Source organism: Podarcis raffonei, chromosome 16 (genome assembly GCF_027172205.1).
Source record: "Podarcis raffonei isolate rPodRaf1 chromosome 16, rPodRaf1.pri, whole genome shotgun sequence".
NCBI lineage: Eukaryota > Metazoa > Chordata > Lepidosauria > Squamata > Lacertidae > Podarcis > Podarcis raffonei.
In genome coordinates, this window is record NC_070617.1 from 15,844,964 (window position 1) to 15,861,251 (window position 16,288).

At 49.0% G+C, this 16,288-nt stretch overlaps 1 protein-coding gene across 1 annotated transcript; it reads right to left on the minus strand.

The window, feature by feature from the left end:
* Nucleotides 1-1,141: 1,141 nt before the first annotated feature.
* EEF1G (eukaryotic translation elongation factor 1 gamma) lies at nucleotides 1,142-15,550 on the minus strand. Its single transcript, XM_053368597.1, has 10 exons — nucleotides 15,425-15,550; nucleotides 13,516-13,674; nucleotides 12,180-12,243; nucleotides 11,450-11,592; nucleotides 10,232-10,375; nucleotides 8,084-8,213; nucleotides 6,250-6,436; nucleotides 2,583-2,755; nucleotides 2,343-2,467; nucleotides 1,142-1,475 (listed from the first exon to the last, which is right to left on the minus strand). Exons 1-10 carry the CDS (start codon nucleotides 15,437-15,439, stop codon nucleotides 1,317-1,319), a joined length of 1,299 nt encoding a protein of 432 aa, XP_053224572.1. The 5' UTR covers nucleotides 15,440-15,550; the 3' UTR covers nucleotides 1,142-1,316.
* Between the last annotated feature and the right edge of the window lie 738 nt (nucleotides 15,551-16,288).

Consider the following 16,288-nt stretch of genomic DNA (forward strand, 5'->3'; position numbering starts at 1 on the left):
CTTGATAAGAAAAGGGTGGCGGCAGCGGGGGGAGATCACACCCTGAGTCCATAGCTGCTCCTGTGTTGCTCTTTGCAAAGCATCCACACTGTCCTCCCTTGGTTTAGCTGGAAAGGGGTGTGTCAGGGCTTGGAAACCTGTCTAGCAACTTCATAAAGGTGCCACTTCCACCCGCCCCTCCCCATTTCAAGGACTTAAGAGCCTTGATGGATCGGGCCAGTGGCCCATCTAGTCCAGCACCCTGTTCTCATAATGGCCGGCCAGATCCTTCCACCATGGGAAGCCTGCAAGCAGGACCCAAGCATTCTCCCATCCTGTGGTTTCCAGCAACTGAAACGCAGAAGCGTTGCTGACTCCATCTGTGGAGGCAGAGCCCAGCCACTGCGGCAAGTAGTCATCGGTAGCCTTTTCTTCCTCCATGAATATGTCTGATCCTCTTTTAAAGCCACCCATGTTGGTGTCCATCAATGCCTCCTGTGGCAGGGAGTTCCATAGCTGCGTGAAGAAGCCCTTCCTTTTATCCATCCCTAATCTTCCAACATTCAGCTGCACTGGATGTCCCCAAGATCTAGTTCCATTCTAGAAACGGATCTGTGTCGTTCCTTGCCTTCCAAAGGCCCTCCCTATGGGCACCCCCATCTCTTTTATCCTTTAGGCACAAGGCAAACACATCCGTTTCCCCAGGGGTTAAAGAACTGCTCACGTATTCTTAACATGCCAATCAGCTAGACTTCCCTATCCTATTTAAATATAGTTATTTAATGATTCATTATTCTTATATTTAAAATTGTACATTGATTTCTCTCTGGCCCTCTTGCAAGACGACTCAAAGGAGCAACATGGCCTGCTCCCAACTTTTGCTAATTGAGAAAAAGCAAAGCGAGAAACTTTCACTGTTTTCTGACCTTTCTCACACCCCAGGACAAATCAGGGGGCCCCTCTATCTGTCAGGCATATTCTAGGGGAGCTGGAAGCAGCCAGGGGCAAGGGCCATGCTGTGGGGTGTAGAAAGAGGCTGCCTTGTAAGCCAAACTACTATTTGTAACCCCCTTGAGGAGCACAAGAGGAAATGTTGTCCCCTCCTCCTGGCACCGAGACCTTCCACAGCCCCCCCCCCCAAGCACAGACCGGACACTGAAGCTACTAGCACACTCGGGTTTTTAATTCGCGTCTTTGAATGTCACGACGTCTCTCCCTGCTGAGTTGTTTCTAACGGTGGCGGGAGCTCTCACCGCTCCTTCAGAGACTACGACGCCCTTCCTTAGGTCCATGGTTTTGGGAACAGTCCCGCCCCCCTCGCCAGCTCTCTGGCAGCATCACTTGAAGATCTTTCCCTGGTTGAAGGCTTTGCCGACATGCTTGAACTCGCCCTCCCACAGGAAATACTCCTTCACCATCGTCTTGCACTCCTCGCTCTCCGGGTCCAGCTTCCGCCAAGTGTAGGATTCGTAATCCACCTGCCAGTCGGGGCTCAGCTGAAGGAGACACGGAGGAAGCAGAGTCAGGATGGGCAGGGGGCGAGAGAAAAATAAAGGGGCTGCCTCCCTCCCCGCTTCACCCGTTAACTGTAAGGGCAGCTCAGCCCCGGCTGCCGAAGCCCAAAGTGGAAATCACCTTTAAATATTTAAACACTGGCACTGAATCTTGTTAAGGCTGCTTCCGCCAACCTGGCACCCTCCAAGTAGTTTCTGGACTACAACTCCCATCAGCCCCAGCAAGTATGATAAATATGTCAGGGTTTATGCGAGTCGCAGTCCAAACTATCAGGGCGGCACCAGTTTGGCAAAATATATTCTCCATTAGATATGACCATTGTGATCAGAAGTCAGTTTGCAATGGTATTCTGCTTTTCTTACGTATAATAAAAATGCTGCAGGGTCTTCACGCTGCAGTTTGCAGTGGCCAGGCAAACTACAATGTGGCAAGAGGCGGTGGGTGAGAGGCCCATGTCAGCTGTGGAGGGACAACCAGAGTTGGCTGTTGCTAAGGTGTGCATAGCTTCACACTTTTTCTTCCTTCCAGGTGTTACTGGACTACAACTCCCATCAGCCCCCAACGAGCACAGGTTGGCAAAGGCTGCTGTAAAGTGTTCCTGGCATGGATGCCCACTTGATCGATCTATCGTGGTTCCTTGCTTGTGGAAGAGCAACATAAATCTAGCCTAGGTGCGCCTGACTAAAGATCCAATGAGAAGCCATCTGTCTGAGCTGCAGTGAGAACGGCTAATGGCAATGCTGCGTTTCCCTGACCCTCCTGCGAGAGAAATAGCTAGGGAAGCCGTCAAGCTCAGCTCTCCCAAGAGGTCCGGGTTCCTCACAGGTCTCCCTGAGGTGCAAACTCACCGGGAAGGCTAGCTCCTGCCCACGGAAGACCCAGATGCCAGAGATGCAGCTGGCGTTGTTGGTGCCAAAGAGGATGACAGAAGCAAAGGCGTTCTTGCGCAGCTTGTCTAGGCGCTGGAACATGCCTGCCAGGAAAGAAAAGGGGGAGCAAAGAGGTCACTTGCCTGTCTGGCCCAGCTCAGAGGCCGCCAGCCCAGAAAACTATGGAGGTGGCGGCGACTGGGGTCACGGCAGGCTTACCTGTGATGAGGTTGCAGCTCATGAAGGTCTGAGCGAGCTCCTCGGGGAAGCGATACTCTGCATACCAGATGGACCAACCCTCCTTGTCAAAATGCTCCCAGAAGTGGGGTATTGCCACAGTCAGGGTGTCCTCGTTGGAGTACTTCCTCTTGAACTCGTCCATGACGAAGGAGCTGAAGGGAAGAGGACAGGAAAGGGTCGTAGGGAGCTGCGTTACGTCGGGTTGGACCAGAGGCGCATCTGGCTCAGTATTGCCTGCACTGGGTGGCAGCAGCTCTCCAGGGCTTCAGACAAGGGCCTCCCCCAGCAATACCTGGAGATGCAGGCAGGGACTGACCCTGGGGGGTCCTTCTGCACGCAGAGCACATGCTCAGGCACTGAGCCACAGCCCTTCCCCGAAGACACCACTCAGCCTCTGCCACACAGAGTGAACCTACTCTTGCTAAATTAAAGCGATGCTTTTAAGGCTTACTTTGATACCACAAGAGAAGGGGCCAAATGGAGTTTTAGGGGAGGGAATTCTACCTCTGTGTGTGTGTTGGCAGGGGACACCCAACTGAAAAAGCCCCGTCTTTGGTTCTCTGACACTTGACTTGTTTAACAACAAGCAGCAGCAGCAGCAGCAGCAGCAGCAGGGTCTCTCGAGGCAGACCTCCAGGTCCAGGCAGGCCCACAGGCCTCCAAACAAACCCCATCCCAAAGCATTTAGCGCTTCTGAAACGTTAGCAGCAGCACTCTGAAATGAGCCTGGAGATAAAGGAGCTAACTGATGCAAAATGCAGTTGATATCCCAATAAGCAGCCTGGCAGGGGAATTAAAAGCCCCAGTCTCTAAAGGCAATTGTGCGTAGAGAGAACAGTAGTCAATCCATCATTCTGCACAAGAAGAATAGAGGGAGGGGCACAGGTGAGCAGCTGCTGTAGGAAAGGTGACTGTCCTAAAGTGGGAGACCAGAAGGTGTGGCTGCTACCCTTGTTCGATAGACATTGCCACAGCTTTTTCCAGAAAGTCGTCCACTTTTGTGTGTTCATCACGGGTTCAGGGATGGGGGTATCTTAGCAAAACAGGCAGAAATTCTGTAGAAGCCCACTGGGTGGCTGGGTCCCAAAGATGCTGATCCCAAACCGCAGCCCACCCACATCCAAGTTCACACTCACTGCAGAAGGGAAAAGCCAGCTGAAAATCTAGAAAAACCTGTTTTCGGGGAGAAGGAAGGGATCGCGTGGATGAAAAAAACTAAACCAAAACTCAAGTGGTATTATGACCCATCTGCCTTCAGAATGACGAACGCTATTAATTACGCCTGATACAGAACACATGGGGTAGGGGAGGGGGGTTTCCAAAAACAAGTCAGCTACTGTTTAAGAGTATATTGGCTCAGAGGATGGTTTGTGCTGGTAACAGCTGCAGTGTTGCATCAAGGCCAATATTAGCGGTGTGATTCCTCTTGTAGAAACACACCATGCTCTGAATACAGCTCGGCAGGGGAACATGTTTTACATTGGGGGTTTGGGGGGGGGAGAGTTGGCTGTTCCACCCAACCCAAGACTGGACAGGCCTCCTCTGCCAGATGCTTGAGGGTGAACAACATACATCTGAACATAGGAGGCAGCCTTACACGGTCAAGACCATCTAGCTCAGCAGCGTCTACACTGACTGGCAGCAGCTCTCCAGGATTTCAGCCAGGGAGTCTTTCCCAATCCTGGGACCTTCTGCACTCAAGGCAGGTGCTCTGCTTCTGTGCTACGGCCCTTCCCATCTACCGGGGCCAAGCCAAACCCAGTTTTCTAACCCCACCTTGTTTTGCTCTTTCACGCATTCAAGTTTTGACACTTTCGCTTTACACTCTGCTGCCAGAGCTTTTCGGCCTCCTAGCCATTCCAAGAGCTGCAGCTGACAGGGGTGCTGCAGCCCCAAACATCTGGAGGGCACCAGGTTGGCGAACCACCCAAGAAGCAGGGCTCCTTGCCGCTGCCCAGTGTTTCTTCCTCCCAAGCAGGGAATGTGGGCTCGGCCTGGCTGGGGCAAAGCACAAAAGCAGCCCTAGCACGTGGCAGGGCATGGGATGTGGGACAGCCAAAGCACAGCTATTGGCTGCCCCCTAGTGGGTAAACCAGGAGGGCGCCCATGTGATTTTAAGCAAGTGTGCAAGTTGTAATTTTAGGGGGCAGGCTATTTTCTTACAGCCGCTGTTAAGCCCCTATTAAGCAACTGGGAATCAGAAACACTTGCTGTAGGGTGATTTACTTTCTGCCCACGTCTGGACTCCTAAGTGTCCACTGTGTGGACCACCTGAAAATACTGCTGGCCAGGATCCTTCCCACAGAACCATCTACTCTTAAATCAAGAGCCTGCTGCAGCTGAACAATCCTTTCCCAAGGCCAAAAACTGTCCTGTGCATTATAAGGTATGTGGTTCGCACCCACAGCCTTTGAAACAGAAGGGAAGCATGCAGCAAGCTACACACTCCCCTTTGGCTTGGAAAGCCATCCCTGCAGAGTTGGGGGGGAGGTCTTTGCCTGCACACTGCTCTCCCCCTGCCAGGGTTCTGGGGGACTGCTTGCATGCCTAGAACCAGGCCCTCACCACCTGGGAGTCATTCAGGAAAGGGTACCTCAATCTTCCCCAACAGAGAACCTTCCCTATCCCATCTCACTCCAAGCAAGCTGCACACAGAGAGGCTGTAAGGGCTGCACACCCTGGGATGCTGCCCGGCACTCCCTGCAAGTAATTGAGGGAGAGGTGGATTCTGAACAGAAGGCCTATGCCAATGGCAGCCAGCCCTGAATGTCTTCTGACGCCACCCATAAAACAAGGGTCAGTCACCGCACTTAGGAACAGTCCAGGAACAAAAGCTTGGCTAGAACACAGCTTTTTTTTGTTTTAAAATGAAAACTTCTAGACCTTATTTCAGAGGCAGAACCACTTGAACAATGCATGGGAAAATTTGAGGAGCCTCCAAAATGGCAGAATAAAACATCAAGTGGTTGGGAGAAGGGAGACCTGTTGCCTTGCACAACTCTGGGACTTCCCCATTATCACAAGCTGGGATTTTCTGGGGGAGGGGGGTTTAGGGTGGAAGGGACTCAGAACTGATTTGCTAAGTGGCCTCCAAGCTTGTACAACACACACACACCCCAATTCTCTGGCACTAGGGCTGAGCGATATATCAATATAGCATGCAAAAATGGTTTGAAGTACACATCATGAGAACTGTTTCATAATATTTCAGCTGGCAAAATATCACAAATCACAATGTGTGTAACGGCTAGGCGATATCTGGCTTTCAACATCAGGACAACTCACCAGCTAAACATTGCAATGTTATCACAAGCTAACCCTCTCAATATCACCTGCTAAACTTTGCAATAGGAGTCTAAAACAGATAAATGACAATATTATCAATCATTACACACCAGTAGTCAAGCCCCAAAGTAGTAGCAGTTGCCAGGACACTGTCCTGTTCGCCTCTGCATGGTTCCTTCCTTGTTTCAGATATTGTGATATATCAATATATAACAATGTTTAGCTGGTGATATATCGCAATACTGAAAACCAGTTATCGCCCAGTCCTATCTGGCACATGGACTTTTTCTAGCTATCCAGAAACAGAGGATTGTCCCAAGCCTTTCCCAATCCATCACTGCCACCCTGAGCAGGGCCTCACCTTTTGGGGAGGTGAGCAAAGGGGTCTTTGGATTTGGGCTCGGAGGCCAAGGCCTCATCACACTCGTCCATCTCCTCCTCGGGCTCGGGCTTCTTCTCCTCTTTCTTCTCCAACTTCTTGTCCTCCTTGGGCTGCTTCTCCTTCTTGGGCACCTCCTTCTTGGGCTGGTTCTCGGCAAACTTCTTGGCTGCACAGAGAGGGAATAAGGAGGAAAATGGTGTGTGGGTTGGGCAATGTCATATGTTGACCCCAGCCAATCTTCTGGGAGTATGGGAAATGCAGTCCCAACATTTGGAGAGCCACAGGTTGGCCACACCCACGCCAAGCTACTTACTTCAAGAAGGGACTACTGCATTGCGCTCAGTGTGGGGCTTCCCGCACACTTGATATGGAAAAGCTGCAGCTGGAATGCATGATTGCTGACAGGGGTGAGACCCTGTCTGCTTGCACCTGGGCTCAAGGGACCTGCACTCATTGCCAGTATGCTACTGGGCCAAGGTGTTACTATTAGTATATGAAGCCCTGAACAACTTGGGACCGGTTTACCTGCGAGAGCACCTTACCCATATATGCCCACTCAGCCACCTGGATCTGCAAAACTGACACTGTTACGGGGGACACATAATGCCCATTTTGCACCCACAATTTGGAACTCCCTGCCTATTAACATCAGTCAGGCTTCTTTGAACTTTTTTCGGAAAGCAGCTAAATGCAGTCATACCTTGGAAGTCTTGGCTCCCGAACAAATCAGCTCCCAAACGATCAAAACCTGGAAGTGAGTGTTCTGGTTTCTGAATGTTCTTCAAACCCTTCCCCTATCTGATGGGGCTTCCACAGCTTCCAATTGGCTGCAGGTCTGGTTTCCAAACGTTTTGGAAGTTGGACTTCCTGAATGGATTCCGTTCGATTTCCAAGGTACGACTGTACCTTTTTGCTTAGGCAAACCTGCCTAGATACTTAGGTATCTGATGTTTCACACTTACTGAAGATTTTAATTTTCAAATGCTTTAAATAGCTGTTTCTAACTGTTTCTACTGATAATTTTATTGCTTTATTATTTTCATGAACTGCTCTTTGGGGGGGGGGGTTTCCCTTAGCCATCAAGTGTTATAAAATTTTTAGGAAATAAATAAATAAAAATAAGCCAGCACATTGGTACGTACAAATGGCAACTCTGTTGTTAATTCCAAGCAATTTCTTTGGGTAGGCCGGTCATAAATTTGTGGCTGCCAAGCCAAACAGCACCAAGTTTTTCAAAAACACCTTCTAGTTTTCTACTCTGCTCAAGACTTATTTTAATCTATTTCAGCAAGCAGATTTCATTAATTCCTAAGGCCGCAGAGGTGCCAAGTCAGCAGATCTGAAAAAGCATAAGGATGGAAGGTGGATTAATGGTTTAAGAAGCCAAGCTGGGTTGATTCGTCTAAGATCAGGTAGCTGAATCTGTAGATAACACTGGTGAGCTTTTTAAGAACAGTCACTTGTGATTAAGCATATGCTGCTGCCAGCAGAGAAACACAGTAAGGCAGACCATGCCCCTTCCTTGGGAGCAGAGTAAAGAGGGTCTTAGTTTCTGAACCACCCCACTTTCCAGAAGGAGGACAGATGGTATAGGGGAGAGATGTCATCTTTCTGCACCTGTGTCTCATTTCTATAGCACAAGGAACAGAACCAGAGAGGGCGAGGACTGCTCAATACAGGGCACCAGTTCTCACAGAGCACATTTCTTTAAATTTATAAATCACCACTTTTTAGCAAGGACAATTCACAAACTATTTAAAGGCATTTTTAAAAACAAAATATGAATTTAAGTAGAGGCCTCTAGTTCCCTTACCATCAAACTGTGCCATCTTCTCGCACAGCTTCACCTCTCCCAAGACAGCCTTGAACTGAGGCTGGTTTATGCAGGTCACAAACCAGCGGTTGACGTTTTCGTACGGCTGGCGGAAGGACGGCTCCAAAACCTGAAGACAGCAAGGGGAACCAGATTGAGCGGCACATGCTCATCTCCCCCACTGTTTGGTCTGGGCTAGGCAGGTTGGCTAAGACCGTGACTTCTGGATTAAACACGAATGGTCTGCAGCTTGTGTGAATAAACCGTAGGCTTCACATGACAACAAGGAGGATCAGACATCACCCAGCCCAACCCTGTGTTCAATGAAAGATGCAACTACACGCAGCGGTTCTCAACCTGTGGGTCCCCAGATGTTGTTGGACTACAACTCCCATCATCCCTGAGCTCTGGCCCTGCTAGCTAGGGGTGATGGGAGTTGTAGTCCAACAACATCTGGGGACTCACAGGTTGAGAAAGGCTGAACTACAGCATCCCTTACTTGTGGCCTCAGCCTTAGCTTAAACACCTCCAACAGAGAGGCCCCCCCCCCGAGGCAGACTCTGTCCCACTGCTGTAGCTTTCCCCAACCTGCAGGTGACATCTGCTGCCCTGCCATTTCCCCCAACCTGTTCCAGTTCTGCCCTCTGGAGCAACAGAGAGACAGTTCTTCAGCTAAATGGAGATGGCTACCATGTCTCCCCTTCATTTCCATCAGTTTAAAGAAGGTTAAAAGCTTTCACTTTTAAACCAGGGTGGATAAAAATCAATGTTTTTTAAATTTAAAAAAAATCAGATGGTTAAAATTTAAATTGGATTTTTAAAATAAAATGCTTTTGGAGGAAAAATCTTTCTAAAGATAGCTTTCTATTTAAGTTACATTATAGTCCAAAGGCTATTCATCAGGAAATAAGGATTTGTTTTAAGTTTTTCATGTGTGCTAAAACTCAGTCTAAGTTTTTTTTAAAATTGTTTAACCACATCAGTTAACAAACATGGATACATATGCTATAATGTTATTGTTTTAGTTAAATAAATTATTTAAATTGTTATTAAGGAAATGATTTGTTTTCTCCTTCCAATAAAGTACAGCAGAAAAGTTGTTGAAATATAAACAGTTAACTTATTAAACCGCACAATAATTTCATAATTATCTATCTATGTATTTCTAATAGTATAACCAAATCAGTAATTTTTGATATAACTGTAAAGCTACTCTGAAAATTTATTTTTCCAAAAATGAAACCTTCATCTGGTTGTAAATATTAAGATTATACCAGCAAGAATGAGTCTTTCTGTTTAAAAAAAAATTATATTAAGTCTTACTGACTAGTGATTTAAATCAAATCCACTCTGTTTTATACTAACCAGTTGCCCACTGCAGCCAACCTTGGGGAATTTGGCAGTCTGAGCCATGGTTTGGTTCAACTCAATCATGGTCAAACCACTGGTTGTGATCCCAACTTGTTTGGACAAACCATTGTTTTGGATAAAACAGGGACTTCTTGACAGTTTAAATGTGGAAGTGAAAGCCCTCCCCCTCATGGCCATGCCAGAGAAAAGGGATGGTGGCAGAGAACGTGAGCCTCCCCACACCTAACAGAAGTAGGAGTATGAAGGGAGATGTTTTACATATTGCGTAAGGCTCTTCGAGCAACTCTGGAGCATAATCTGGGTTTTTCTTCTCTTGACATTTGAGTTCCATCACAGCAGACCCAACAGCCTGCTCCTTCCATGTTTTTCTACACTCTTTTCTATCCAAACTGCTCTTAACAGCCTCGTTTAAAGAACGCAACCTACCAAACGGTGAGGATAGGACACTTCACCCCCCGCAATCAGGTCTCGACCCGCCTCAGCTCTGCACTGCTTCTTCCGTGGTTACCCCTGGTTCAGAAGAGGTGCTGTTTCCAACCCTGCCGCCAGAGGACTCCTTGCCCTGGGCAACCCAGAGGGCAGAACTGCTAATCCGGCCCTCACAAGCTTCAATTACTCTCCGGAGTTGAAACTGGCCAGAGATGTGGAATCTTGCTGCCCCTCCCCAATACCTACTAGGAGCAAATAGCACATAGGTTTACCGTGCCAGGATATATGTTCACCACCATGCCCAGATGCTTCTGTCCCGTGCTCCTCAGCCAGCTCTCAGAAACTCACCTGCTTATAAAGCCAGAGAAGTGTGCAGACAATCGTGATGTCAGCCAGTGTGATACATTCCCCCACCAGGAACGTCCTGGTCTTCAAATGGGCATCGAGGAGGGCCAGAATCCGCTTCACTTCCTCCTTGGCATACTCTGTAGCCTGGAGAGAGAGGGGGATGCACAATTTAGAAAGAAATCCTGAAGGGACAGCAGAATCTGCTGCAGCCAAAACAACCCTGAATAAAAGATTGAGTTAGGGGACTCAGGAGACAGCAAAAAGGATAAAAACCCCAGGAAAATAAGACAGCCACCCCCGCTATACAAAAATCCACTGCAAAGTGCATTTAACATGAATCAATTAAATATGCAACTTTGAAATAAGATGGGGAGTGCATCTTCTATTTTTAAGTGCCTGTCTTGTCCCTCCAGCTCTACATGAACAAAGAACACCTGCCTAGTGTTCAAGGACATGCACAGCACATGTAAGACCCCCGAGTTCAATCCACAGCATCTCCAGTTTAAAAGACCTCTCAAGCAGAGGAGTCTAGCTTGCTACTATGCATGACAGCTAAATGGGGCCTCAGGATTCAGGGGCAGTTTACCACCACTGAGTACCAGTTGTCAAGGGGAGGAGAAACAGCAGCAGGCTACTTGTGGTATTCAAAGAAGCCATCTGGCCTGCAGAACGTGTTGTGGCTAGAGAAATGGATACGTCAACAGGGCCTGTTGAGACACAGCCAACCTTCTGTGGCCCATGTCAATGGGTAGGTGGGGCATGCTGCCTGCCAATCACATGACAGTGCAAACTGGGGTTGCAAAGCAAGAATCGAGGGCACAGTCTAAGTTGGCTCTGCTGTAAGAATTCAGCATTTTTTCTCCCCAATGTAGTACTTCTTCTTGTCACATCTGACACTTCCTTTGCAGCTGTGGCTTGAACTTTTTTGTTGCCTGACATAATATGACACCTGGCACAGGAAAGGTAGGGGTGGTCCAGGAGAACTACCCTTATAGCTGGGAAATAACTGGCCAGAAACCTCACAGAACTAGAGCAAGGGGAACCTGCAGGGGCCCTTGAGGTGCTGTTGGGATGCCAGTTTCCAGAAGCCCCAGCAGCCAGGGATGATGGGAGTTGTTGTCCAGCAAAACCTGCGGGGCCAGAGCCTTCCCAACGCAGCACCAGGTGAGCCAATGGCCTGACTGTGCACAGGCAGCTTCACCTACGTCCGGCACTCACCTGTTTGTTGTAATGCATGATGCCCAGCGTGGGGAAGACCCACGTGCTGGCAGGAGGGACAATGTCGCTGTCCGCAAAGCTCACCCACTGGATGACCTGGGCAGCTGCCTCCTTGGTGGCTCCTCGCAGCTCCTCGTTACTGACTGGAGGAGGAAAGCAACTGTTACTGCAAGGGCAAAGACCCGTCTCCCCACCCCACAGCTACCTCTATCTTATCCATCAGACTTCTGCCTTTCTGTGCATTTCCCCCAAGGCAAAGACTAAAACTACAAATAGTGATAAAAAAATGAAACTATAATAGCCAGGATAAAGTAAATCAGAAACAAAACAACCAGAGGAGTTTTAAACTCAGCTTCCGAAAGTCAACAAAAGAAGTTGACCTGTCTGCAAAAGGATGACCTGGGGGAAGGAGGGTAAGAGAGGAGGGTCATAATGGCCTCTAGGCTGCTGTATTCAGAATCTCATCTGTAGTTCTTAAGAAAGTAGGTGAGGCATTTGGAAGAGTGAGCAAGTGCAAAACTCAAGACAGCGAGGGAAGGTGGCATAACAAGAACTGGCAGTTGCCCCAGGCCACCCACAGCTCCCTTGCACCTGCCACTAGCAGTCAACCAACCGCAAACCTTCTGCCTTGCACAGGAGCCCCCAACCAAGGAATTTTTTGTTCAATGCCCACAAACCCTGCTCTCACTTTCTGTTAAGTTATCAGAAGCAGACAGAGGTGACAGGTTACCGTAGTGTGCAATGGCATTGCTCTCAAACACGCAGAATCCATCGTCCCCTTCAAAGGCTGGAACCTATGGAAGAAAAACAGCCTCTCTCAAGCCACTGGCTGGTCAAATGCAAAGGTCCCATTTGAAGCACCCACAACGCTAGGAAGACAGCTAGCACCCCCCTGCCAAGACCAATTCAACCCCACTCTTGGATGCTTGCAAAACAGCATAAAATTACAGCTTGAAATTTGACATCACTACTGCATGTAGAAATCAATGCACAGCACTCCAAAAGTGGTACAATGGCAATACCAAATTCGGATTGTACAAATGGCCCTGTCTGTAACCAAAAGTCAAGAGGTGGGGCTACCTTGCTGCAGGTGCGAGGCTGAATACTTTCCTATTACAAAAACACAACTCCTTGCATCTAAGAAAACAAGCATGTTTGGGAGAGTTCAGCCCAACCTTTTCAACACGCAGTTTCTCCCAGCCCCGTGAGACTTTCAGGATTGTGACTCCTCACCCAGAACGGAGTGGCAGTTCTTGAGGATCGGGCCAAACAAACATTTGGGTGTAACAATATGCTCTACACGACTATATAAACACTGTAGTAAATGTATTTACCATATTGGCCCGAATATAAGCTGCACCTAAATATAAGCCACACCTTTAAAATTTGGCGGCTTGGGGGAGGCAGACGGGCGGTGTTGGCCTGCACTCCCAACGGCCATCGTGGGCAGCTGTTTCAGCAGCGATATCGTATGGTCACGAATATAAGCTCCACTTTAACTTTTCAGTCAGAATTTGAAAAAAAAAGTGTTGCTTATATTCAGGCCAATACAGTATATAAATGCTACACTTGCCGAGTTGTCATACGTAAGGAGGAATTTCCTGCAGACCAAGTGCCCACAGGACACAATGTGTTTCTCAGGCCCACAGTAATTTGTAGTAACTTTTGCCAACTTATTTACAGAATATACATGTTAAGAACATAACGAAGAGCTTGTTGGGTCCATCTGGCCCAGCATCCTGTTCTTATAATGGCCAACCAGATGCCTCTTACGGGAAGCCCACAAGCAGTTCCTGAGTACAAGAGCCCTCCCCCCTCCTGTGGTTTCCTGCAACTGGTATTCAGAAGCATTGCTGTCTCTGATTGTGGAGGCAGTTCTGATGTGGGAATGCTGATGTTTTTACCAGGCATATCTAGAAAACCTTTTCCACTATGCAGTCATCTCCTGGCAAACTGGGAACAAGCCAAGGTGACCCCAGGCGGCTCATAGGCAGCTCCCCTTTCACCAACTCTCAGCAAGGAGAGGCAGCTGGAAGACATCAGCCCAAGTGGGGCCAGTCACTCACCTTCCCAGCTGGGAACTTTTTCAGGAACTCCGGGGTCTTGTTGGTCTGCCCAAAGTGGAACTGTGGTGGGGTGGAGAGGACCTTGATCTTGGCGCCACTGTACTGGGCAGCTATGAGGGCTTTGAACGCCCGCCAGTTCTCGGGGTAGGTGTAAAGAGTCTACAAAAGAAAGGATCAGTGTAAGACACAATGCAGAACAGAGCTTTGAAATGCAAGAGAAGATTCCTATCACAGTACACCAGCTCCTGCTCTCTGGAAACGCCTCCCCCCAATATATATTTTCAAGTGGTGCTATTTTAGAACCAGAGATTTAATGGCTTACAGTTGACCGTACGAGATCTTACGGTTGTAGTATCCTACACTGCCATCATACCTCATCATTTCCTGCCTTGAGTCACTGCAACTCTGACACTGCAGTACTGTAGGAAATCTTGAGCTTGCCACACCCGCAGCATAATGCTATCTCATCACTATGAACTAGAAACCTCAGCAGCCTTCTATTCTTGTATGCACCCTCCCCACTGCCCATATAAACTACTTCCTAGACACTCACTCCACCACAGAGCCACACCCACCAATGAGCAGCCTCCAGGGTCTCCAAAAGGTTGCACTGCAGCCTGCTTTTCCATCAGCCTAGTCTCCCCCTCACAAAAACCCACTCCAACTCTACACAAAGCAGCCTTACAAAGTCAAGTTACTGCTCTATCTAACTCTGCTACACTGACTGGCAGCTAATCCCCAGGATCTTATCCAGGGGTCTTTCCCAGCCATACCTGAAGGTGCTGAGGATTGAACCTGCAACTTTTTGTATGCAAAGATGCTCTACCCCTGAACTACGCCCCTTAACTCAGCGCCAAGCAGGCTACCCACCTTCTCCTGTATCCCGCTCTGCACTCAAGACTTCCGACCCACAAGCCCCCACTCCCATTTCACAAGCCATTTCCCACCGCTCCCCAGCAGTGCAGCAAGGCACCAGGCCCACCTCTCCTCTGACACACCTATTCAAGGCCTCAGACCAGATCTAGATTTAATCCAGCTTTCTTTTCCCACCACCAGACAGCCAGAAGCAACAGTCTCTCTTCTTCAGCATAGACTGCTGCTAATCATGGAGGTTTCACTGCTCCACTATGGCTAAGAATCACTGAGCTATTTCTCTTTAGGTTGTCTAAGAGTCCCACTAGTTTACATTTCTCAGCAGCAGCCAGGGATGATCCCAGGAAATGCCAGAAAACCAACAGTCCCCATCCTACTTGTTCACTCTCCAAATTGCCTGCTATTCTGCAGTAGACTGCCCCTACACAGAGAATCAATGGCATGCAGAACATGCCCCCACCATGATTCCAGCACACACCAAGTCCCTTTAATACTCCTGCACCCCATAAATAAGAAACAGCATGGGAACATTACTAATGCCTTTACAAACACAACAGGGGCATCAATTTATGGGGAAGGGCTGCAGCTTAGTGTAAGAGAATCTGCCTTGCATGCAGATCAATCCCCAGCATCTCCAGTTAGGGCTAGGAAAGACCAGACTGAAACGCTGGAGGGCCACTGCTGCCAGTCAGTGTAAGCAATACTGAGTTAGATAGACCAATGGCTTTCCCACGGCGAGGTTCATAAATCCCCCATGTGGCTCCCTGGCACAGTCTAGCCACCCCAATGAGGCAGCCTGAACCGAATGACATTAGAATTGGGGAGGGGAGGAAAGAAAGTATCCCTGACACTCCCACCTCGGCCCTTCCTGCCCCTCTCCTCCTACCCCAACCGCCTCTCCCCAGCAATAGCCCCCCCAAAACAACTGGCTAGGGTCATTTTTTTCTATGTGCCCCACTCCCGGCGCCCAAATGCTACCCCCAAAGTCGGATGCAAACGGATTGCGAGGGGCCCCCAGGTGTAAACGCGAGCTCACCCCGGCCGCCGCCATCTTAGCGAGGAAAGGAAAAGGAGGAGCGTCGCGCGAGGCGGCCGTAAAGCGAGTCGGAACGCGGCCTATCCAGCGAGCGCGACGACAAGGCCACGCACGCCCCGCCCCCTCTCTCTTATAGTGCGTCACTGGAGAGGGGCGGGGCCTCCTGGTGACAATGCTGGAGGGGGCGGACGGCGCCACGTGGGAGGGGGCGGCGACAGCTAGAGCACAGAGATAAGAAAAATGGAAGATACTTCACTGGTTGGATAGGTTATTTCGTGGTTCCCATTCTTGAAAGTGAGAGTTGCCTTATCGAAATTCATGTGGGGAAATCCAATATGTTGACGTGGTTGTGATTTAGTAATTGAGCATATCTGCACTCAAACGGACGGTATAATAATAATCAGTGTTTACTTAACAGAATGGAAGATGGCAGGGTGCCCAGGGATATGTTCTACAGGGAGCTGGCTTCAGGCACCCGGCCAGCTGACAGACCATCTCTGTATTACAAAGATGTCTGCAGATGTGACATGAAGGGTGGAAACATCAATCCCGCCATCTGGGAATCCCTTGCAGACGACCGCAGTGCCTGGAGATGGACATTCGTCGTGCATCTATAGCAGTGACCAGAGGAGGAATGATGGCTGGGAGGAGCGCAGAGAGAAGGAATTCCACAATGCATCTGCAGCAGCACAAGCGGACGCCTTCGTCTGCCCCAGCTGCAACAAAACATCTCTCTCCTTTATCAGTCTCTACATCCACAGCAGGCGCTGCAACCTTCCAATGGTTTGACTCCACCCACAAAGACACACTCCTCCATTGTCTCCCAGGACAGATGGATGCCAGCCACAAGGGTTGGTTAATGTT

Bases quoted from the DNA above. Each gene is read 5' to 3' on its own strand.
- EEF1G (XM_053368597.1), bottom strand. The intron at 6,437-8,083 runs GTAAGGGAACTA...CTCTCTGTGCAG, and splicing joins GAAGATGGCACAGTTTGATG to CCAAGAAGTTTGCCGAGAAC. The intron at 1,476-2,342 runs GTGAGTTTGCAC...TGTCTCCTTCAG, and splicing joins GGCAGGAGCTAGCCTTCCCG to CTGAGCCCCGACTGGCAGGT.